General features: G+C 38.6%; 1 protein-coding gene across 6 annotated transcripts in view; it reads right to left on the reverse strand.

The window, feature by feature from the left end:
* The window catches only part of ANO3 (anoctamin 3), a 373,740-nt gene that overhangs the window by 110,718 nt on the left and 236,617 nt on the right, over positions 1-26,405 (reverse strand). For all 6 annotated transcript variants that reach the window (XM_077866168.1, XM_077866167.1, XM_077866169.1 and 3 more), the window contains one exon: positions 2,908-3,066. In XM_077866168.1, the coding sequence (XP_077722294.1) occupies positions 2,908-3,066 (159 nt within the window). The remainder of the gene's footprint in view (positions 1-2,907; positions 3,067-26,405) is intronic.

The raw sequence follows: 26,405 nt of genomic DNA on the forward strand, positions 1-26,405 counted from the left end.
TCAAATAGATATAACTGACATCTAAAAATTACTTCATTTACAGCACGATACACATTTTTCTCAAACTCATATGGACCATTCACAAGATAGATTATATCCTGGGCCATAAACCACATCTTAGCCAATTTAAAAGAATAGAAATAATTTTACAATGTCTGCTCTCAGATCACAGTGGAATTAAACTGGAAATCTGTAACAGAAGGATAACTGGAAAATTTCAAAATAGATGTAGATTCAATAACACACTTCCACATGTCACACGGGGCAAAGATGAAATCTCCAGAGGGAAAAAAAATTTTTTCTACTATGTGAAAATGAAAATACAATTTGTCAGATTTAAACTATTTAAACTTTAAGTACAGTGAAAGCTGTGCTTAGGGGTAAATTTATAGCATTGATTTCATGTATTAAAAGTGAAGAAAGATTTAAAATCAATAACCTAAATTCTACCTTAAGAAACCAGAAAGCAGCGTTTTTAGGATAAAGGATAATATACAGAAATTAATTGCTTTCTTTTAGCAATGGAGAGTAGAATTTGTAATTAAAAACACAATATCATTTACAATAGCACCACAAAGACCTAGTTACTTAGGTATAAATCTAAGAAAACATGTACAAGATGCATATAAGGACAACTACAAATTTCTATTAATGAGCTCAAAGAAGAACTAAATAAATGGAGAGAGAATTCATGTTCATGGATAGGATGACTCAATATTGTCAAGATGTCAGTTCTTCTCAACTTGATCTATAGACGTACAATGCCAATCAAAATTTCGATGCAAATCAAAATTGTGATGCCAATCAAAATTTCAACAGGTCATTTTGTGATAAAGATTACAGAGAAGAAAAATACCCAGAAGAGCCATCACAATATTGAAGGTGAAGAACAAATGGGACTGACACTACCTGACTTTCAGACTTACTATGAAGCTACAGTAGTGGTGTTAGTGAAGAAATAGACAAGTAGATACAGGAAACAGAATGGTGAGCCTAGAAATAGACCCACATAAATATCAACTTGACTTACGAGAGTCAACGGATCTTTCGCAAAGGATTAAAGGTCAAATGATGGAGAAAAAAATGTCTCTGTAAACACCTTGTGCTGGAACAACTGGATATCCACATGCACAAACTAAATAAATCTAAACACAGACCTTATATCCTTTAAGAAAATGAGCAAAAAATGGATCATGACCTAAATGTAAAATGCAAAACTGTGTAACTCTTAAAACATAAAATAAGAGAAAACTTGTATGACCTTGGGTACAGGGATGGTTTTCAAAATATAACACCAAGAGTATAGCCCATGGAAAAAAATTGATAACCTGGACTTGTTTAAAATCAAAAAGTTCTGCTCTGTGGAAGACAATATCAAAAAAAAAAAAAAAAAGAGAGAGAAAACAAGCAACAGGCTGAAAGAAAATATTTGCAAAAGACGCATCCGGTAAAGAACTGTTATTTCAAAATATATAAAGAATCTTAAAACTCAACAATAAGAGAGCAAACAACTCAAAGGCCTTAACAGATACCTCACCAAACACGATATATAGATGGCAGAGAAGCATACAAAAAGATGCTGTACATCATATACCAAGAAAATGGAAATTAAAAAAAAAAAAGAGCTACCACTATACACCTACTATGGTCAATATCTGGAATACTGGAAGCAGCAAGTGCTGGTGAGGAATGGGAGCAATGGGATCTCTCCATTCATTGCTGTGGAAAGGCAAAATGGTATAGCCATTTGGGAGGACATTTTGAAGGTTTCTTACAAAAATGAACATAGTCTTACCATAGGATCCAGCAATACCACTCCATGGTATTAACCTAAATAAACTGAACATGTACGTCCACACAAAAACTTGCACACAGATGTTTAAAGCAGCTTTATTCATAACCGTCAAAACTTGGAGGCCACCAAGATGTCCTTCAGCAGGGGAATGAATAAACAAACTGCAGTGCATCTAGATAATGGCACAGTGTTCAGCACTAAAATGAAATGACCTATAAAACCATGAAAAGACATGGAGGATCCTTAAGTGCATACCACTCAGTGAAAGACGCCAAGCCTGAAAAGTCTACAAACTGTACGATTCCACTACACGACATTCCAGAAAAACTATGGAGACAGTAAAAGGGTCACGTTGGCAGGAGTTGAGGTTCACGGAGACGTGCACAGGGAAGACACAGAGGATTTTTAGAGCAATGAAAATACTTTGCCTACTATCGGGTAGATACATTTACCCGGGTAGATAAATTCTTATACATTTGCCCAAACCCACGTCATGTACAACGTCAAGAGTGAACGCTACCGGACTCTGGACGATGATACTGAGTCCATGTAGGTTCATCGGTTGTAACAAATGTACCACCAGAGGAGTTGATAATAGGGGATAATGTGGGGAGGCAGGAGCAGCATTGGAAATCTCTGTGCCTTCCTCTCAGTTTTGCTGTGGTCCTAAAATGGCCCTTAACAAAAAATAAGGTCTGAAAAAAGTGATAAAAGTATTTAAAAACAAAAGGATTGAGAAGGAACTCCTTCACAGTCCAATATTGAAACCAGACATTGACGGCTTGGCAGCCTTTTCTTTCAGCATTTTTCTTTTCGCAGGTTTTGTGCTTTATGTAGGCATAATCACTTCTTCAATTTTTAAAATCGTAAAAATAGTTATGCTCTTTGAAAAAAATTTAAATTTACGGAAATATATAAGAAAGAAATACACAGTTAAGTGGGACTGTCTGTACATATTTCTTTCACATTTAGGAAAATGTGGAAATTTAGGAAATGACTACACATTTTATAAAGACGTGAGCTATACACGCTTCCCATGCTAAAACAGAAGCCATAGACGATAGCCCTTCGAGCATGTCATGTCACGTAACTAGTGTTAGGGCAGCACCTACCTCCTTTTCCAACATCAGGCCTTCTGCTCGGAGGTTCTTTTCAAATGTGTTTCTTTTGTCATATTGTATATTTGACTTTCTATAAACCAGGATGTAGTCAATCCGCTTTTTGCCATCTTTGAATAGAAGTCCACTGGATGCTATGTAATTCATGTCATTCTGCAAATGAAGCAATGATCGTTAATAGCGTAGGTTAAACAAGCTCACACATTTTTGGGTTCAGTCACTTGGTTTGGATACTGGCAATTCGACAGCAAAAAAAAAAAAAAAGTGTTTTTTGACATTCCAGTTATTCCAGTTATGAGATATGTAAAGATGATTAAAGAAAACTTTGCGATCTGTAACAGGAGACAAGCCATCAAAGGGTGTTCCAGAATTTGAAATTAGGCCGTCTGATACCAGAACCTCGTTCTCTGAGGCTGGCATCAAAATACGTCTGTTTTATACAGTGACGTCCTATAAAAATAATTATCAGGTAGCATACGATGAGTATTTGTTCAACATCAGGTTCAGACACACGTGCCTTACATGTTTGATCTTATTTAATACTTACAACTCCCATTTCAGAAATACGGGCACTACTACGGCTTTACATAAGTACTGAAACCACCACAGTTTCCGATTTTGAATACTACTCAGAATAGATACTATTTTCTAAACCTGTGTTCAACAACACTAAACCAAACAATAATTCCCGAGCTGCTTGCTCCAAGAAATACTTGCTCACGGGATGTAAAACTGCGAGCTGACCACAGCAGCTTACTTATCAAGGCTAATCACTTGCTCATTGAGATTGCTTTGAGGTCCTCACCTTGCTCTGTTCATCCACCTGAGCTATTTTTTTTTTTTCTAAATATGCACGGGCCAATTTTCCACCAAATCCCTGCCTTGCAAGACTTACCTGGCATGAGAGCTGAGGCACCTGCGTGATCCTCCACATTATAAATGACATCATGTAACTTGTCTCCTGAGACCCTTCAAGCTCCGCCTCTTCTAAGCCCAGTCTATTTCCCTTAGCACTTACTAACTCCTAACATGTTCCATAACTAAACAATTTGCTATCTTATGTTTACTGTCTGTCTTATCCTACCAGAATAACAACTGGACCAAGGTAAGGTTTGTTTGTTTGTTTTTTTTTTCTTACTATTTTGTCTCAGAGTGTTCCAGACATCTAACCCAGAATCAGACACATAGTAAGCATCCTTCCTTGCGGGAGGAAGAAACAAAGGGAAGGCAATATCCATAATCCTGTGACCTCAGGAATATAAGGCCAAGAAGAAATCGTGTTATCATTTCTCATCCTCTCATCCTCTCCCCTCCAATATTTAAGGCAAAATTATAACAGGTTAAGATAATTAATTGCAGCAGAACTGCAATAGCCATGGTGTGCCATGACCCACTGCCTCCAGACGTTTCCATACTAATTTATACAAGGATTAGACTAAAATAAACCCATGGACGATTCTTCCTTTGCATTTTCTTTTGCTTAAAGTATATCACCCAGTCCAGTCCATTAATGAGAGGGAGCTAAGTCGTATGGTACTAATAATGTATTTAACCCCAGGTGAAAGCAAAAGTCCTTCAGTGCAAAGACCTAGAAGTAAATGATTGATTGGTAGGAAAAATACAAGAAAATTAGATAGTGTTTAGTTGATTTTGCATGCTTTTCATATTTTAAAAGCAGCATGCACCAAAAGTGGAACCCGGACAGTTACTGTGACCCATTGTTCTAAGTCTAAGCAAAGCAAATGGTCAACTCTCCCAGAGAAACAGCAGCCTGACTATCCAAAAAGATCGACTTTTTTTTGTTTCTGAGCAAATGTGTTCACAATCAAACCATATTAACTAGAATTCTAATTTACTATTTGATTATTCTATGAATTCTAAATTATTGACGATGAGTTTTACCAGACAAAATGAGAGATAGTAATCAAAATGCTAATAGAGAAGCACAGAAAAATTAGGAAATCTCTTCCGAATTACGTTTAAAAATTGTTGAATAGGGGCGCCTGGGTGGCTCAGTCGGTCAAGCATCTGACTTCATTTTGGCTCAGGTCATGATCTCAGGGTCTCGAGATCGAGCCCAGCGTCAGGCTTGAGATTCTGCGTCTCCCTCTCCATCTGCCCCTGCCCCTGTGCTCTCTCTCTCTCTGTCTCCCTCTCTAAAAAAATAAATAAAATCTTAACAACAACAACAACAACAACAACATTGTATAAGTTCTGTACAGTTTTAAGGTTAGGAGTATTATATTTTATTTGAATACACATATGGCAACCATTGACCAAGGTGTTGGTTAACCGTGTTCAAACCTTTAAAAAGGGGAACGGGCAGGAAATGCGTTACACGTATCATTGTATCTAGACATCAAAGGAACGACTCCTTTAATTCTTTGATATAATAATAGTTGTTTGAAAATGAAATCAAGCCTCATCTCTTAAATTATCTGGAATAGTGAAATGCTTTTCAATTACAATACAGGATGCATTTAATTTAGAGACGATTTTTGTGTTTATCCCTCCCAGAAGACAGAGTAAAACTAGTTTTGTTCAGAGAAGCTGGCATGCCGATCATCCATCAGGCACCTTATCCTTTAACAGGTTTGAAAACAACTTAATTATTTAACGCACTACAATCCATAAATTTCAGGTACTTTCAGAAAAACTGGCTAAAAAAACCTCCTAAAGAATATCTTGGCAGGATGCACGCTACGGCTCATGCTGAGAAAGAATCCTTTGCAAAGACTGTAGCTTATTTGCAAAATAGCAATAGAAGTCTGCCTCCTTGCATAAAAACACATTTTTTAGGGTATTTTTTCAAATAAAATTATGGTAGTAACTGCTTGTTTGTGACTTGCGTATTTTTTCCAGTATTCCGTTCTCTTTTCAATCTAACAAGCACTTATTGAACACCACGTGTATGCTAAATACTGTGTGAAACTTGAGTGATGAAAATAAGAGGACACAGAAGACTTTTCAGGGATTTCAGCCTACCTGTGCATGTAGATATTTAGTTACTCTGCTGTCTAATAATCCCAGGCTTAGAGGCCCGAGCTACAGAGCTGAAGAATGCCAAGGTGTGCCAGAGGAAGACTGATTAGCAGGTGCCAGTAGCCGCCAAGGGTCCTGTCTCCTTGGTGACTTTACCTGCCAGGCGGGCACAGTATCAGGTCAGGGCACTGCTCTGGGAGTGACTGCTGACCGATTACGTGGGGACACCCTTCTGAGTTGGTACGATGCAGGTCGGTGCGCCGGCTGCGGCCCCGAGGTCTGTACCAGACAGACGGGGGTTGCAACCAACTGTGTCCTCAGACATGTCACCCCATCTCACTGCTCAGCTTCAGGTCTCACAGCTGTTAAGTGAGGATAACTGTATTCGTCGACATTGTAAGATTATTGTTATGACCGAATGAGATAATGCACACAGAGCACCTCAGTGTCGTCTGAGCTTTTGGGATCGAAAAAAAAGTCAACTATTCTCACGCAAAAAAAAAAAAAAAAAAAAAAAAAAAAAGGTAAAATACTCATGCAATGTATTAATTTGCTTTGGGATTTGTCTTGTTTGCTAGTTATCCAAATGACTCCTTTTGCTTTTTTTTTTTTTTTTTTTTTTAGAAAATCATCTTCCTTAGGACAAAACCAGGTAGAAACCCCAAAGGATGTTGGTGTGGATACAGAATCAGAGCAAAGGAAAGCAGGTGTCCTTTACAAATACCTGTGAAATATGATTTGCAACAAAATAAACCATGCAATAAACAAATGCATAACAATGACTTATTGCAAAAAAACCCAAAAAACAAAAAAACAATGACTTATTGTAAGACCAACACCTGTGTAACTACTGCCTAGGTCAAGCAACAGAACCCCCCAACTCCTTCAGAAGCCCCCCTATATCACCTTTCTCAGCTGCCCTCCACATACGCTCCCCACAAGGTAATCATAATCTTATTGTTCATGGAACTACTGCCTTTCTTTTCCTTAGTTTTATTATTTATTTATTTTATTCTTATTTTTATTTTTATTTTTATTTTTATTTTATTTTTATTTTTTTGCTTTTCCTTAGTTTTATTTCCCACACTATATTTTAGTTCTGTCTGTTTAGCACCTTTGTGTAAATGCAAATATACAGTGAAGAAACTTTTGTGTCTGGCTTCTTCCCTGTTATATTACGGGTGTGAAATCCATCTCTAATTTTCATGTATTTGTAGTTCATTTTTCTTCAATGTTCTATTACTATATAAGTACAATGAGACTTATTTATGCCTTCTACTAACAATGGCTATTTGGGCTGTTTCCAGTCTTGACTATTGAAAATAAACCTATAATAAACATTAATGCGTATAGTTTGCAATACACAGGTGCATACATTTCCATCCCTGTGTACCTAGGAGAAAAACTGCTGATTCATAGGAAAAATCTGTTCTCAACCTTAGCAGTAAGTCAAGCTTAACTCAGAATGCAGTGTGTTGCATACAGGCTCTAAGTTAACTTCTGGTGTCTCTCAAGATTTCATGGAATATGGCTCATACAGATGGAATCTTCTTGATCACTGAGGCCTGGTCTATGCTTAAAAAATTGACTTATTTTGCCGTACTATGTGACGTGAAAGACTAGAGGATGCATGGGTTTCAAGTGCTGTCAGTATCTACTTCCACCTGCAGGAGACCTTTTATCCAAATTTTGCTGTTCTGAATGCAACCAATTATTGCCGTGCCCTCTTACTGGGTATTTCTGTTTGGAATTAGAGGGGGGGGGGGCACAGGTGGAGGGAGGCAGCAGGAGCAGTCATGACTGCCTTGCTCAGAAGATTGCTCTTGTTAAGGGCAGTGGGTGCTTAGGGTCCTTGTCTGTGTGGCCCCGCAGCCCAAAGGAGAGGACCAACGATGGGGCCAGGCTAGCCCAGCTCCCCACCGAATCTGGGTGGCCATCCGGCTGGTTTCAGTTCCTGAGGCCAAGGGTCTGTGTTTCATGCTCGTGTTTCCTAATCTTTTCCTACCAAATCTTTAAACAGTGAAGATCTTTTTCTTTAGTGTTTGGCAGTGGTGTTTGTTTTTGTGTGTCTGTATCCTTTTTAGGCGATCATTAATGGGAGATTGGGAAACGACAGTCTAGATGTTGATAGTCTCATGCCATGTTTTTTTTTAATATTTTATTTATTTATTCATGAGAGAGAGAGAGGCAGAGACACAGGCAGAGGGAGAAGCAGGCTCCACGCAGAGAGCCTGACGTGGGACTCAATCCAGGGTCTCCAAGATCATGCCCTGGGCTGCAGGCGGCGCTAAACCGCTGAGCCACGGGGGCTGCCCTCATGCCGTGTTTTACTTAGAAGTTTTAGCTTTATCTCCCTGAATTAGGGGAAATCTGGACAGCCCGGGTATGTAACTGTAATTTATTTCAGAGTTAAAATCATTCCTCACAACAGCTCTTGTGGTTGACTCTACCTATTACAGAGGGGAAAAAGGAGGTTTTAATACTTTTTTCATTTCAGACAAATGAGAAATAGTTTTACCCAGCAAGTCACATATTTACAGCAATAAAACCAATCCCTCTTAAAAGAAGCTAACAGAAAATACACCAAGAAGCTAACAGAAAATACACCATGCACTGCGGTTGAGGAGACATTCCGCATGTGAGTAGAAATTTACCAAGTGCTGCTGAATTAATAAATATTCTGTTTTTTCTGTTACGGAATTGTTTTTTTTATTTTAAAATGGTACTTAACAGGAGAAGAATGTTCCCGAAGTGTCCTCAGTGATAAAAAGTATATTAATAACATATATATTTTAACACACCTAGCTTAACTCAAAATCTGTCAGAAGAGTAATTGCTATGTAAATTTTCCTATGCAAATCATCTCTGATCCCGAGTCTCAGGAACCCCAAAAAGTCAGACCTCAGTGCTATCCAGGCTATTGACTGGCTATCCAGTGGAGAAGACCCAGGCCAGGCTCATCGCTTCCTTAACAAGAAAGTCAACCCTACGTCTAGTCCACATCTTCTTCAGAAATACAAATATTCTCTAAATCAGTAACGGGAGGGCTCTTACCAGATGGTAGATTGTCTTCCAGCTCCTATCACATCTGGTAGAGAAAAATGCTGTTTAAGAAAATAATAGCTAATAAAGTAATATTTAAATAAATAATACTACTAATGTAAGCTAAGCAGGAACCAAGCACCCTTCTGCATGCTTTGTATATATTCACACATTTCATGCTCACAAAAACTGAGAGAAGTGTTTTTTCCCCCCATTTCACAAATGCTGGATGGGTCAGTGGTAGCCAAAGAGCAAGGCATCCCACCCGGTTTCCCACAGCACCTCCCTCCGTCTTCCTTTTATGCATCATGTTATTTAACCTACATTTGCTGAGTGTCCTAGATACACATCGCGGAGCTCCCCGACCCGGGTAGCCTCCCGTCGCCCACCACTCCCAGGCAGGGAGGCAGCGCCTGGCCCCGGCCCAGAGGCAGGTGCACCCGGCCTGCAGCCCACCTGCCCACGGGATAGGGACCAGGTGGGACAGAGCTGTTTGCTCACAGGAATTAAACAACAACAACAACAACAAAGGAATTAAACAACAGCCAAGTGTATCACAGACATTGCACACGTCGCTCCAATCTCCACCTCGACCTCCTTCTGGACTCTCACGGTCCCAGGAAGGCTTCTAGGGACGGGGAGGCCTGAGGATGCCTGTTCTTCCTGTGGCCTCCTAACTTCACAGCATCCACGGTTTCAGTGGTGTGTTTTCAAATCATCTTAAGGTTTTTATTTTATTTTATTTTTATTTTATTTTATTATTTTATTTTATTATTTTATTTTATTTTATTTTATTTTATTTTATTTTATTTTATTTTATTATTTTATTTTATTTTATTTTATTTTTCAGCTTCAAAGATAACTGTGCTGCCAAGTGAAAGGGTCCAGTCTGAGAGCTGCACAGGCTGTAGACTTCCCACTCCATGGCGTTCTGGAAAAGGCAAGACTAGAGAGACGGCGAAAACATCAGTGGTTGCCGAAGACAGAGAGAGGGAGGGATGAAGAGCAAGGTGCAGAGGGTCATCAGGGCAGGACGCCCGCCCCAGGCGACACTGCGATGACGCGTACGTGTCAGCAAACACTTGTTCTAACATACAGAATGGACAACGCCGAGTGTGAAACCCAATGTCAACCGTGGTCTTTGGCTGATTATGATGCGTTAATGCAGTTTTAGCGACTGTAGTAAATGTCCCACTCTGGGGGTGGGGTATGGACAACGGGGGAGGCTAAGCATGTGGGGGAGAGGGGTATATGGGACTCTTGTCCTGCTCCAGTTTTCCATGAACCTAAAACTGCTCTAAAAATATTCTTTAATTTTTAAAAAAAATTTTTTTTAAAGACTATGTGAAATGTCATATAACCTACAAGTTACCTCGTATCTCTTACTGCCACATCCTAGGCAAACTAGTTAAATGCACATGCTGAAGAGCAGAGAGGCATCTTTAAGTCAAAGACAGTTCCTAAAATAAAGCCGAAGGGCTCTATATCTTTTCATTTAGCGGTGTCATCCTTTTTTCTCTAATAAAAAAAATGTATTCATGTTTATCTGTATAAAGGATTTATTATATGTCTACTATGTGCTGGGAACTCATAGCTCTGGGAATATAGTAATAAACCAGGCAAAGTGAGGCTGGACTCTGTGAGGCAGATATGGTACGGAAATTAATACAAGATGTGATTCAGATGTAAGGTGCAAAAAATAAGTTTGGTGCATCGGGGGAACGTCAGTAAAGGTCATTTTAGATTACTAAAAGGAGAAGTAAGCTGTTCCCTTTTATTGGATAAAAGTAACAATTGGATTTGCAGTTAAGGCAGTAAGATCCAAGTCAGAGATCGAGTCAAATTTATTTTCCCGTAGAAGAGGGTAGTAATACCAGCACTTCACAAAGTTGTGGCGAAGTGAAAATTAAGTATGGCAGTGCGCACAAGGAAGGTGGTCTTCTGTCCATTTTAACATCCTATCACTGAATGTATATATAGGCCATTCAGTAAATGTATGTTAAATAACATGATGCATAAATGACAGGAGTAAAATGTATGTAAAATATTATAGACATGCTTCTTCTTATTACTATTAATATTCTTTGATGTTATTAAGTAGGGATATAGAGCAGAGAGAGAAAATTCAAAAGAGGGAGCCCTCTTTGTACAAAAAAAAAAGGTTTTGGGCCCCTGGGTGGCTCAGTGGGTAAGTGTCTGCCTCTGGCTCAGGTGATCCTGGGGTCCTGCGATCGAGTCCCACATCGGGCTCCCCCAAAAAAAGCATGGTTCTCTCTCTGCCTGTGTCTCTGCCTCTCTCTCTGTGTCTCTCATGAATAAATAAATAATTTTTTCCTAATTTTAATTATATTTATTAATGTGAAACTTAAAAAAAAAGATTTATTTATTTTATTTTTTGTAAATATATTTTTTTATTGGTGTTCAATTTGCCAACACCCAGTGCTCATCCCGTTAAGTGCCCCACTCAGTGCCCATCACCCAGTCCCCCCACCCCCTGCCCATCTCCCCTTCTACCACCCCTAGTTCGTTTCCCAGAGTTAGGAGTCTTTATGTTCTGTCTCCCTTTCTGATATTTCCCACACATTTCTTCTCCCTTCCCTTATATTCCCTTTCACTATTATTTATATTCCCCAAATGAATGAGACCATATAATGTTTGTCCTTCTCCGATTGACTTATTTCACTCAGCATAATACCCTCCAGGTCCATCCACGTCGAAGCAAATGGTGGGTATTTATCATTTCTAATGACTGAGTAATATTCCATTTATTAAAGAGGTGATTTTTTTTTTTTTTTTTTTTTTTTTTGCTTCTTAAAGCTAAACAGCTTTAAGCTCTTTAATAGCTTCTTAAAGTAAAGAGACTCATGAGATTAGGTCATTGCAATTTTTATCAAACTGAAATACTTGGAATTGTGCTGATGGAGTATCTTGTTGACTTAATTTTTATTGAATTGATTCCATTAATGCTTATGAGTTATGCAAAAATAATTTACTCAAAACTTCAAATCTGTTTCAGTCAGTCAGACAGAGCATACTGTTGATTATATTTGTCTGGCCTGCTGGCAAGCTCTTGCTGGTGTATTGTAGTTAGATAAAGAATTGTTGGTTTGCTTCATTAATGGTACACCAAACATTCACTGATGAGGCTGCATGTTAGTGTATCAGAATATAATACTTTATGGTATTATTTATTGTTGCATAAAAAAACCTACTGCAAACCTAGGAGCTTAAAACAATGCAGATACATTATCTTACATTTCCATGAGTTCAGGTGTAGCTTAGCTGGTCCTTTGCTTAGGCCACCAAGGAAGCTGCAACCAAGGTATCAGCAGAGTTTTACTCTTATCTTAAGGCGGGACTAGGGAAAATCCATTTCCAAGATAACTCAGCTTGTCGGCAGAATTCATTTCCTTGTGGCTAAGGCATGAGTGTCTGACTTCTGCTGGCTGTTAGCTGGAGGCCAACCACAGCCCCCAGCCCCGAGACACTTTCTACAGTTCCTGGACATGTGGGCACTCCCAGCCTGGCTGATGGCATAAGCAAACCAAAGAGTCTCCAGACTGAGTCTGACAGCAGGACAGAGTTTTATATAATGTAACATAGTCAAAGAAGTGGTATCTCATCAACTTTGCTTTATTCTAGTGTTTGGAAGTAAGTCACAGGGAAGAGGATTATGCAAGAGTTTGAATGCCTGGAGGCAGAGATCATTTAGGCCTTCCTAGAGTCTGTCCATCAAAGTAAGATTTATAAATTAGATAAAAGTTAAAGAACTGATTTAAAAGGTTAAAAGTTGACTTTAAAAGAAATCATGGGGCGGCCCAGGTGTCTGGGTGTCTCAGCGGTTTGACACCGCCTTCGGCCCAGGGCCTGATCCTGGGGACTCAGGATGGAGTCCCACATCGGGCTCCCTGCGTGGAGCCTGCTTCTCCCTCTGCCTGTGTCTCTGCCTCTCCCTCTCTCTGTGTCTCTCATGGATAAATAAATAAAATCGTTAAAAAAAAAATAAAAAGAAATCATGAAATACTGTACTAAGGAAAGAAGGCTTACAGTCTCACTCACCGAACTCCTCCATAGAATAAACAACTGGGGGATAATCTATCAGTTTGGAAATTGTTAGAACAGAGGATATTTTAAAAAAAAAAAAAGGAAAAAGAAGGGTATAAAAGAATATGGGTTTACTCCTAGTTCAATCTCTACTTTCATGGCTGTAGACAAATGGTGTTTCCTCCCTCAATTCCCTACCACAAATCAGAGTGGGTATAGAACAAAGGGTCTTTGTAGCTCTGACATCAGGATCCTTTTCTTTTTCCCAAATATTTCTCCAGGAAGCCGTTTTCTAAGACCTCTAAGGTTTTCCAGCTAACTCTGGCTGGGGTTTTTATTTCTGTACTGAATGATACATAGATATTGGGCAACTGAGTTCACTCCTTAAAGTGCTTCAAGGGTCTTTTCAGAAAAGTATTATAAATGACAATTGAGATCTGTCTTACTTTGACCTGAGTAGGTACCTTTGACATCATGAAGGAGAAAACAGGAGACAGGGCTTCTCTTATTCCAAAGTGAAAAGCTCAATGTCATCAAATTTCATGAGTTGAGTAGAATACAAAGCACACACTTTGGAATGTGACACCCTTTATGACCACTGAAATGTAGCCTAAAGGGGGAAATGCAGAGATGTAAAGTACTTCTAGTAAAAATCTACTACCAACTTTCAGAAGTAGGGCATAAACATAGAAAATCAGAGTTATGATTCCAACAACATGGAAAACAACACAGTTTCAAAACTCTCATGTCATAAAACACCTAGAAATGATAGATAAAATAAAACATATAACTACTGAAATTCCAGAGGAATAAGCAGGAAAGTATGTATGTCTAGCTTCTAGGTAGAGAAAATATGTAGAAAACTATAACTTGCTGGCAAGTCAATAGCGTGGCTGCTCTGAGTGAAGATGTAGAAATCAATAAAAAAAAATAGCGGAAACAAACACTGATAAATTTAAAAATAAAACTTTAAGTAATAAGCTAAAGATATAAAATTCAGTGAAAGCTAGAAAAGAAAGTGAAGATACAGTTTCTTTAGTAGATAATGCTGATTCAGATGAATTAGATATCTATATAAAAAAGTTATAATACTTTAGATTATATTTAAACATCAATTCTAGCTCAGAAATAAACAAAAATTTATGGTCAATTGACTTTCAGCAAGGCCAAGGCAGTTCAATGGGGAAAAATGGTATTTTCAACAAATGGTGCTGGGGCAACTGTATATCCATTCGCAAAAGAGGTTGGATCCCTATCTTAAACCGTACACAAAAATTAGTTCAAAGTGGATCAGAGACCTAAATGTAATGAAGAAAATTATATAATTATTAGGCTAAAATATATGAATAAATATGAATATGAATAATACCTTGAATAAATGAATATGAATAAATAAATACCTTGAGTTAGGTAATGATTTCTTAAATACAACACCAATTATACAGAGACAAAAGGAAAAAGAAAATATAAATGGACTATATAAAAATTAGACACTTTAGTGCTCTAAAAATATATGCTATTAAGACTGTGAAAAGGTGGGGCACCTGGATGGCTAAGTCAGTTGAGCAGCTAATTCTTTTTTTTTTTTTTTTTATTCATGAGAGGCACACACAGAGAGAGAGGCAGAGACACAGGCAGAGGGAGAAGCAGGCTCCATGCAGGGAGCCTGACGTGGGACTTGATCCTTGGTCTCCAGGATCACACCCTGGGCTGAAGGTGATACTAAACCTCTGAGCCACTGGGGCTGCCCAAGAAGCTAACACTTGATTTGGGCTCAGGTCTTGATCTCAGAGTCATGAGATCAAGCCTCATGTGGGGCTCCATGCTCAGTGAGGAGTCTGCTTCTGTCCTAATGCTCTCTCTGTTCTTCCCCCAACTTGTTCACATGCTCATGTTCTCTCTCTCTCTCTTTGAAATAAATCGTAAAAAAAAAAAAAAAAAAAAAAAAAAGTGAAAAGGTCAATCACAGAATGGGAATAATATTTTTTAAAAATATGTCTGATAAGGGACTTGTATTTACATTATATAAATAACAATAAAACCACAAATAACTGAGCTACCAATGAACAAAGGATCTGGATGTAGATTTTTCCAAAGAAGATATACAAATGGGTCAACAGGCATATTCCCTAATGAAAATATTAGGGAAATGCAAATCAAAACAGTGAAACACTACTTCTCACCCAATGGTTATAATCAACATGACAAACATTAAGCTAGAAATGGGAACCCTTGTCCATCATTGGTGAAGACGTAAACTAGTGAACAAGCTTTGAAAAACTGTTTGGCATTTACTCATGATGTTAACCACAGAGTTACCGAATCACTCATTTCACTCCCAGGAATATACCCAGGAGAATACATCCACACAAAAACTTGTACATAAATATTCATAGCAGCATTATCCATAATAGTAAAAAAGAAAAAGCGATGCGATGTCTATATGATCAATACATAACTGAAATGTGATATTATCCACATAATGAAATATTATTTGGCATTAAAAATGAATTAAATATTGACACATGCTACAACATGTTCATCTAGGATGAACCTAGATAATATACAAAGTAAAGGAAGCTAGTCACAAAAGACCATATATTATATGATTCCATTTATGTGAAATTCTGTAATAGACAAATACAGTATATAGGTTCATCATTTCCTAGAGTTGGAGGAGTGAGTAGAATGGAAAATAATTGCTAATGGGTACAGACATTGTTTAGGGTACAGGTTTTCTTCTTTAAAAAATATTTTAAAATGGATATTGTGATGATGGTTTCACAACCTAGGGTATACTAAAATCATTGAATTGTACACTTTAAATGGGCAGTGAATGTTACGGTATGTGAATTTTATGTTAATAAAACTCTAAAAATCAATTACAGATGGATTATGGATTTTCAATGCACACGAATATATATATATATATATATATATATATATATATATATATCTATCTTCTAAAAGCTGACATAGGAACTCACAGTAGGTGAATATTTCTTAAACAGGACTCAAAAAAGAATGCACAGATTTGCTACAATTCTATAGTAATTAAGGCAGCAGGGTATTCATGCTGGAATAGACAATATAAGAAACTAAATAGAGATCCCAGAAAAAGACCTCCATAGAGAACTGAGATGGAATTACAAATCTGTGTACTTTTCCTGGGTAGGGTAGATGAGTCATTTAGTGGCACTAAAAAAGTCAGTTATTATCTTGGAACAATACCATATACAAAAAAGAAAAACATAAAAAGAGTTTAAAGACAAATGTGAGAAGCAAAAATGTAAAACTTTCAGAATAAAATATATAAAATATTATATATAATATATAAAATTATATTAAATATGTAATATTTAATAACATTAAAATAAAATGTTAATGTTTTAGTAGGAAAGTTTTGTTTGATTTTGTGTGAAAAAAAGCTCCTAGGCCCGTAAGAAGGTAAAACTATGATTAGTAAAACCTTTGTACATTAAAAGCTCATAAAAAATGTGATAAAGTAAGCATTCATTAGAAGATATTTTTCATGACAAATAAATGATTAGTCTCCAGGACATGTAAATAACTCCTCTAAATCAGTAAGAAAAGATCAATAATCCAACAGAAACACAGTGATGCTATTAATAGGCATTTAAGAAAAGAAGAAACATTATTGTATTATTTGGAACAGAAGAAGATCGGAAACATATAAAACTTCTCATCAGTCAGAAAGTGAATAATTACCTGTGGTGATACATTTAGTACCATTAGTTGTGTAGTCACACAATGTAATATGACCGATCTGCTCAAAAATCCCTTAAAGAGGAGCTAGTGAACTTTCAAAAAAAGCAATATAAAATATATATTTCTTCAGAGTTTGAAAACCTGAAAAACAGTCCTCAATATCGTCAAAGGAGATGATAGATAGATAGATAGATAGATAGATAGATAGATAGATGCATGATAGATAATCCTATGCGTGGTAAAAGTACAAAAATATTCACAAGTAAGCTTAATTACCAAAATCAGAAGAATGGTTATAGTGAGAAAAATTGAGGAAAAGGATCAGGGGGTACTACATAGGAGTCTTCAATTTTTGTCTTTCATAATTATTTGGAAACAGATACGGCAAGCAATTCAGATCCAGTAAAGCTCTGTGTTGGATATAGCTTGTTACAGCTAAATATTATCTAATAATACAATTTTCGATATGCCTGAAATATTCTTAATAATCATAATTCAAAAGGCCAGCATTGCTGTTGACTTCTGAAATCAGCAATCTGCAATATATATTTGTTTAGCAGTTAAAATCTTACTTATAAAATTGAACACCTATAAAAAAAAATCTTACTTATAACTTAAGCTTCAGTTCCCTCACCCAACTGATACTATAGTTACTATAATCAAAGATCGTTAAACAATAAAACTTCAATTTCAATCCCAGTTACTAAACTGCATGCCCCCTTCAGTCAACTATACTTGTGCCTACCTTACCATTTTGGGGAAAAAAAAAAAAAAATAATGAAATACTGTAAAATAAATTATCAGAAGTTCCTTATTCTTCGAGAAGGAATACTACGAGGACTGTTAAAAAGAAAACCCCAGGCCCAAGATGGCTTCACTTTGGTTAAGGTCCCAAGTCAGTAAACCAGGACCTATTACCTAACCTAACTGCTGTTTTACCCCCCAGGAATTAGGCAGTCAAAAGGGGAATTTCCTGGGCAGCCCTAGGCAATTTACTGACAGACCCACTTTACTCCCCTTAGGAGCGTGACCTTGCCTAACACATATTCTTTGCTAATAATTTCCTTTGGTTTATTCCTTTTCTGGCCTTTCTGTAGCTCTCTGAAGCTCAGAGGGGATATACCTGATTCATAAATAGATTAATAAAGCCAATGGAGAGCTTCAGAATGAAGAAAAAAAAGGTGTTAGAATGTACTGGGTTGAATTTTCGTTATATAACAGGTGGGGGGGTGTTGGGGGGCATCGTTAGGAACAAACGATCAGCTCAGAGCTTGTATGCAGAAGAGACGTGAGCACTGTCAAGTCTCGTCAGCAGCCACCTACGACACCTAACACACAAACTCCGCTTGAAATCAGCCTGAAGTCACTCTGCACTTCTGGCAGTGATCAGCTGGAAATTAAGAAAAAAAAAAAAAAGCAAGAACCACTTAAGATTTCACTGAAAGTCTGAGAATGAAGATTTTTAGAGGAAAAGAAAAAGATCAAATTTCAAATGCAAAACCAAATCAAATACCATTGTATTGTAAAGGACTTTGAGGAAATTACCTTTGTAGAGAGTTTGAAAACAACCAGTGACATCAGTGCATTTCTTGTTATCATGAATTCCATATTCTCCCTTACATAGCTGTTTTTTTTTTAGTTTTTTTTTTTAATTTAGTATTATTTTTTAAGTAACCCCGACACCCAACATGGGGCTCGAACTCACAAGCCCAAGATCAAGAGTTGTAGGCTGTTCTGACTGAGCCAGCCCGTCCCTCCACCCCATACAGAGCTCTTAAAACAAAATTCTTTAAAAAGGTGGTCATAATAAAGGGGCAATGGGTGATTTCCAACATGAGTTTAGGAAAGTGATTTAAAATATTAGTAATCTCAGGGATCCCTGGGTGGTGCAGCGGTTTGGCGCCTGCCTTTGGCCCAGGGCACGATCCTGGAGACCCGGAATCGAATCCCACGTCGGGCTCCCGGTGCATGGAGCCTGCTTCTCCCTCTGCTTCTCCCTCTGCCTGTGTCTCTGCCTCTTTCTCTCTCTCTCTCTCTCTCTCTCTCTCTCTCTCTCTCTGTGTGACTATCATAAAAAAAAAATTAAAAAAAATTAAAAAATAAAATAAAATATTGGTAATCTCAGAAACCCAATGGAAATAGTCTTTAAAAATGCGGAACTATTTTATTAGAAGCAATCCTTCCCAAGAAAACAAGCAAACATTACACAAAGCAAAACCTTAAAAAGCATCAAAGAATTCACAAGATAGTGAGGAATTGCTAGGTCAAGTTCAGAACAGAGTAGAAATCAGGAATGGAGAGAGGGGAGCACTTAGGTCACTAGGCTTTTGCATTAGCACTTTTCTGTGTGTGGTTGCCGGGGGCACAAAGGTGAATAAACCAATCAGCCTAGTTTGTCCAAGGTATTTTTAGGACACGTCAGTAGTAAATGTACCTGAAACATTAACATATTCCTCCTTTTGGCTCTGGATTCGTAACCGATGAAAAGTACAACAGATGCCTAAAAAGGATGGGAAGCTCGACACAGAGAAGTCCAATTACACCAGGGCAGGTTGAAGTCACCTGCAGTTTTGCAAATGCAAAGTAAAAATGTCAAGTCAAAATACAGAAAAGGGTAAAAAATATCCCTGAACCACGGGAGTGGCCCAGAACATCACCCTGGCCAAAGGCTACTGTTTCGCTTGAATTTTTAACTTGGAACGAAGGGCACTCTCTGAGGAGGGTATCAAATTTATTGGCGCTGAATAAATGGGTAGTATCATCGTTAGTGTCCTGGGCCATATGAGGAAATTAGGAAAATTCACATAATGCTCCAAAGGAAACTATTCTCTGTTATCTGGTGTTTATCATTAATTATATATGCTAGGAAGGCAGAGGATAAAACCTCCCGCAACCTTCACACCAGGGTGGATTCGATCTGATGAGCAGTGTACTGGCTCCTGCAGAAGAGATGAGACTTGTGTTCCTCACATTTGCAGAAAATTATTTTTCATGACCCAGCAGTCCACCGTTTCTCCCTAAAAGCTCCACCACTAAGACGAGAATCTCTGGAGACCCAGCAAGCCGAAGGCAGATCGTCAAACAACTAATTTTGCTAACATCAGAAAGCGGACGACCTTATCGCGTTGGCCACAATCTACTGAGCAAAAATAAATCAGGTCATGTTGGAAACTTTGGAAAGCTGGCACTGAAAATATATCCTAGAATATGAATGCCTATTTTGCCATGAGCTTAGTTCTTTCCAGTTCCAGGGCTACTCCTGCTGCTTATACCGTAGATATCTGTAAAGACATAGAAAGGTGAACTCTCTCAGGTGCCCAGGAGTGTCATTTAAGATTATGGTCCTGGCTATTTGTACCTGTGCGGGCTTCTCCAGCGTTGGCAGGGTAGTGTCCTAAGCTGTAGAAGGGCCGCTCAAGACAAAACCAGTGGTTTTTAACCTTTGGTAATACGGAGTATCCCGAGAAAAAAACCACATAGGTACATATTTGTACGACTATGCATATAATCTCAGAGAGTTCACAGACGCCCTGGGCTCCTGGGTCAGCCCCGTAGGGCTCCCTGGACACCAGGCTAAGAACTTCTGGATCAGGCCTTCTCAAAATCGTCCTAGGCACGATGTCTAGGGACACCTGCCTCTATCACCTAAGCTCCCTTGGTAGGCCCTGACCGAAAGGAAGCTGAATCTCTTAAAGCAGAGCCTCCAAGCACTCCGGAAACCCTCTAGCTAAACTAACAGGGCAGTCAGCTGAATTTATTTAAAATTGGACATTAGTGAAGGTAGGCAGCATTTCCTTTTCCTCTACTAATCTTTCCTTTTCAGATACTATGAAAACAACGAACGTACAACCATGGCTCATATTTGAAACTGAGGTAAGTGTAGACATTCATATTTCCTCAATTTCGCAAAGACAGCAGGATTTGTAGTTGGAGGATGGGAGATGAAGGCCCAACTTCTGCTTCTTATCGTGTCACTGTGCCCAAAAACTTAATTAAGGTTTCAGCATCCGTATTTATAAAATGGTGATAAAAAAGGCCTATTTATTTCCTCTGAAAACTGTGAGGATGTGTAAAATAGCTAGCAAGAGTACCAGACTTCTTAGGTTCTCGATGAAGGAGAACTGTCATCTGAGAAGTGATTAGACAAGATACAACATGGCATTGTTTTTTCAAAGTTTAATCATATATCTCTATTTTTGACCATAGCCACAGACCACTTTTTAATATTTTTTTCTTTAGGTTGCATTCTTTCTTAAAAAAAAAAAAATAACCTTGGGATCCCCGGGTGGTGCAGCGGTTTAGCGCCTGCCTTTGGCCCAGGGCGCGATCCTAGAGACCCGGGATCGAATCCCACGTCGGGCTCCTGGTGCATGGAGCCTGCTTATCCCTCTGCCTGTGTCTCTGCCTCTCTCTCTCTCTCTCTCTCTCTCTCTCTGTGACTATCATAAATAAATAAAAATTTTAAAAAATAGCCTTTGCCATAAATATTAGCCTAAAAAATTACACGTTTAGGGCGCTTTATGTTTTTTTTCCCCCCTGCACACACATTACAATAAAGTCCTATCTATTAAAAATGTTTAAGTCACTGTGGTGCAGTTTGAAAATGATCTTGAAAACCATGCTTTGGCAAACATGTAAGCTGTAACAAGCCACTAATGCTTTGCATAAATTAAACCCAGTCTGGGTTTATTATCTTCGTTGGCAAAGAGGAAGACTTGAGATAAGGTGGTTGGAGTTTTGATGGTGGAAAGGGAAAAAGGAAATACCCCGAGGAGGCCACGTGGCAGGGCCTTGTGCATCTGAACTTCAGCCGGGGATTTAGAGTCCGTGAGGGCCGAGAGCATGGAGTAGGAAGACAGGAGGCCAGGACAGACCTGCGTGGATTGTAAAGACCAACGTTACCGATCTCAGGTCCAGAGCTGGGCCAGCTTGTGTCCTTCCTACCACCTAAGAGCGGCATCCCTATTCAATGGCTGCAGTGTTCTAAAGCTGGCGAAAGGTAATAGTTTGTCACTTAAAAAATAGAAATGAGAACATAAGGCAGGAGTGGTCAGGACATTAGTGTGGAAGGCAGAAAAATTGGCGGTCTGCTCTTGATTTACCGATGCAAATGTTTTATAACGCACCCCTGTTCAGAAGCTAAACACAGGATTGTAACTCCCCGAAGGACCCGGAAAGCCATGAAAACACAGTTTATCTTTTATCCAATATTGCCTAGAACTGCCCACAGGGTCCTTCTCCAGCATGTTGCTATATAGACAATGAACAAATACGTCAATAAGCAAGGATGGAAACAAATGATACTTCATGAAGGATGGATCATTAAAATTGAAGAGGCGCCACCTCCATCAACTTGCAAAGCGCCTGCCCGCGCGCACGTACCTGCTATACTTAGCAACTACTTTAAGCTACATGCAATAGAAACAAAGAGGCATCTGTCATTCAACAAATCTCTTTTTAGCTCCAGTTTGATCCCAGACACTTGTTCAAGTGCCTGGATGGAGAAGTGAACAGCAATCAGAGGAATGGAATGAGTATTACAGTGAAGCCCTGTAGACTCTGGTTTGAACAAAAGAAGTTTATTAACCACCTGTACATGATGCAAATTGTACCTTTCTTTTTCTTTTTTTATTTTTTTTTTAACCTTTGTTATTTCTTCCATCATATGGAGGCAGACAAATCTGGATTTGAATTTCGGCTCTGCCTCTTAACTAGCTACGTGGACCTGGATTTTACTAACCTTTGTGTTCACGGATTACCTCATTCAGGAAGTGGGAGAAAAATATTCCCTTCATTACAGAATTAGGTATGCTCTAACAAGTATGAATTTAGTGCTCTTCTGTCCTGGTTACTATTTTAGGCATGTGCAAAAACCGTGGACACCTCGGACACACCCTACTGTCCAACCACGTGGATCAGCCAGGGGGTTTATCCAGGAGTGGTTAGTGGGCAGTTGACGCAGGGAACTTACTGCTGTAATTCCTAAATGATGAAACTCTGAATGGGTGTCAGGATGAGGAATGCATGTGTATAAAAAAACAAGTGGTTTAATAAAACAAGTGGCGGGTATTAAACGACTGATTTTGCGGCTATCTGGCAAAATAATAAGTATTTTCAATTACATTTTTAGGAAGCTAACTGTGGCTGCAGGGGTTCAATGCAGGACGTCATGGTGCCAGCCGGGGCTAACCAAAGGTAGCTTTCCTGAACAGCTAGGTTCTCCTAACCAGGTAACATATTACGTAAAATGACTCTGTGCCTGCAGAAAGAAAAAGCTAAAAACTAATTAACTATATAAATGGAGAGAAAAAAAAATCCAGATCATATGGTGTCATCACCATTTGGGCAAAAGCATCTGTGAACACTCCCAGTAGACGCGACACAGAAGAGCTGAGGCAGAGCTAGAGGTACACACCCCCCGGTTCCCCCCCATTCATTAATAAAACACCAATTCTTAGTCTCATTCTAATGCTTAAGGAGAACCCAATTTTATCAAACACCATTTTAATTCTAGATATCCGAGCTATCCCTACGTCATGACCCATAATCAACATTTATTTATTTGCTCATCCAAACTGGGATGAGGAATAGCAAACAGAGGAGCCTTTGTTCCTTCAATGATTGATTTAAAGATGACATTGTTTGGGTTTAGAATTTACAAACAGTCTAAAAAGACATTAAGCCGTACTTGGGAAAAAAAAATAAATATCCTTAGTGTAACTTACCCCTTAGTAGACAATGTATAGGTAGTTAAATGCTTTGGCTTTGGATTTTTAAATTTTTGCTTGTTTTTAGGAAAACTTCAGAAAATGATAAGCTTTAGAGCAGGGCTGCTCTATGTCTAGTGCTGCTTCATAGAAGTGGGAAGTGGAAATGGAGGTGGGGCTACAGGTGAAGGGTAGGTTAAAATTCACCTGCTGAAGAAAGAACAAGGACAGTGATGTGTCCTTATTGCCTGGCCTTCTCAGGGACTCCTGGCAATGATGCCCCCTGGTGCTCTGCCTCTACTCTCTGAATTACCCGTCTTTACATTGAGACCTTTCTTTGTTGCAGAGCCAGCCCGCACCTGCTCACAGGAGCCGATTTTGAAATCTTCGGGAATTTTGAGAACTAGCACACTGGTATCTGACATAGACCAAGGTGGGACTCAGCAAATGCTTTTTTGAAACAACCCTTGACCACCATTGCTTATTTGGCTTAATGCCTAAAGACACAGAACGCGTCTTTGTTGTCCACAGCCGTCTATGCGGTGCTTAGTCTAGGATCTGCTCTACGGTGAGTGAATGCAAGCCAGGTAAATCAGACAGGAGCGTCAGCATACACATGCCATGCTGCATTTCAAAACCTATGTATGACCCTGAAAATTATAACCATTCAGCCTCGAGAAAAATCTCCAACTGGGTAGTGTCTCTATCATTTCCACAATTCCCTTTCGATAAGGAGAAGAGGTACGGGAATAAATTGTGCCTATGAGGGGAGACTGAGTAAAACATGAATTTCCAAACAGTCTCTGGGAACTCGGTCCACTTCAAGGCAGGGCCCCTCCCAGCTGAGGGACAGGGCTGCTCGCAGCACACGGGGTTAAACAGGATAAGTAACCTGCTTTCTGAGCAGGGTTTCGGTGAGCTGTAGTTTTGAAGTTGCTTTTCAGCCTCCTGCTATTCAGAACTGCCATGGTGTAGGAATCAAGAATGCAATGGTGTTCAGGCTAAAAGATTATTGTGACTCATATCTTGGAGATTTTGGGAGCCCAATAGTCATAGATCACCAGGGAGCCCTTGTGAATCGGGTCGGGGTCTGCAGGGCACAGTAACCACATTAGGTAACAGTGAATGAGGCACACACGACAGTAGAGGGGACTCCTAATCACAGTGCTCAAGAGCAGTGTTAGCTCAGGCCCCTCTCCCCAGTCAGAGCCTCCCCTCTTGCCTGCCTGTTCTGACCTGGGGCCACTTAAAGATCCTGTCAAACAAAGGTGACAAATTCCAGGTCCATGTTCGACAAGAGTAGGAGTTTCTCTACTCTTGTCCTGCCCCAGGACCTCTGTTCTTTTTACAGATGGTTGCCTTAAGCCCATTAATAAAAATATATACATAAATAAAAAATAAAAATTAAAAACAAAACAAAACAAAACAAAACAAAACAAAACCTTTAGCGCAATGTGAAAAATGTCAGTCGCATCTGCTAAACTCTAAGATCTCATGTGAGGATAAGAAATTCCTTGAGGCCATCTCCTTGTTCCCAAAGGAAGAACTGCTTACCTAAGAATTCACATGTATAAACACAAACACATCTTGAAATGCTTGGCATTTGAAATGCTCTGCCAAACATTTGCAGTTTTTGGAAATATTGCTTTCCAATGCAGAGGCACCGTACAGGAAAGCATAAACACAGTTATAGATAATGGCAGTCCCGAGACTTCGATTTAGCAACCCTAAAAGCATTCTCTTTTAACCATTTAATCCCTCTTTGGCTTTTTTAAAAATAAATTTTTCTAAAAAGTATTGGCTTTATTGATGTACACATTTTTAATTTAAAAGACGTTATATATATAATGTATATATTTATAATATATATAATGTATATATTAATAAAAATATATATATTACATAACATATTCTAGCCAATATAATGGAATACATACAAATGAAACCAATTAAATGCAGAGATGAATTTTCCTTATATACAGCTATGAAAACAGCTGAAGTCAGATAAGTTCTGAGTAGGATGTTCTCTTACGCATGCTTATAAAACTTCTAAAACAGAAAATGAAAGGTAAAAGACCAGATTTATAAGTCTCTACAAACTGAATCCCAGGTAACAAGCATAATCCCCAGAAGTTCTCATGATCCACGATGTGCTTAGCAGGAGGAGAAAACCGAACCCATTTCAATCCTTTATATGTGTATTTTGATCTTTTTAATATATTTCTTAGGTTGTGTTTGCCTTTTAAAAGCTTCTCAGAGCAAAGACAGATTCCTGTTTCCTTTATGGGATTTTTTTCCCCCTCTTTGCCTTCTCGACTTCACATACCCCCCCTTTTCTCAGGGGCCTTATTTCATTTTCTACCTTCCATTTCTACCCAATACTTAAAGACAAATCTTACTGATTGTGCCATGGGCCCACTTGCGGACTAGTGGCTGAGGCCGGCTGTGTCCTATTGCACTGTTAAACAGCCGAACAGTGTTAAATAGCTGAACACTATTCACTTTTATGGTTAGATCATTATTTATTTACCTTCAACCGAAAGAGATTTAGGCTTGTTTTGCTATGTTATCTTTCGCTATGATTCATAATGATGTAATGAATATCCTTGTTCCCATATCTCTGGTAATATCTCTAATTGTTTTATTAATACAAATTCCTAGAAGTAAAATCACTCAAAAATTTTTATCTGAAGACAAGCTTGATTTCCTCTTCTCCATAAACTTCATCTTAACTCTTGAAAGCTACTAATAATTCCATGCCACCTAAAGTCCTAATATTCTCTTTCACATTCACTCATTTGACAAGTTTATCGTGAGTTCCTATTATGAGTCAGGCTCTGGGCAAGGTGTAATGTAATTACAAAGAGAAATAATCCATGATCCTCATCCTTCAAGAGAGAGTAATTTAGTCAGGTAGAGAGATGGCAGGAACAAATAATTGCATTTCGGTGTGATTTGTGCTCTATGAGGGGTGAGTACAAGTGCCAC

Source organism: Canis aureus, chromosome 23 (genome assembly GCF_053574225.1).
Source record: "Canis aureus isolate CA01 chromosome 23, VMU_Caureus_v.1.0, whole genome shotgun sequence".
Classification (NCBI taxonomy): domain Eukaryota; kingdom Metazoa; phylum Chordata; class Mammalia; order Carnivora; family Canidae; genus Canis; species Canis aureus.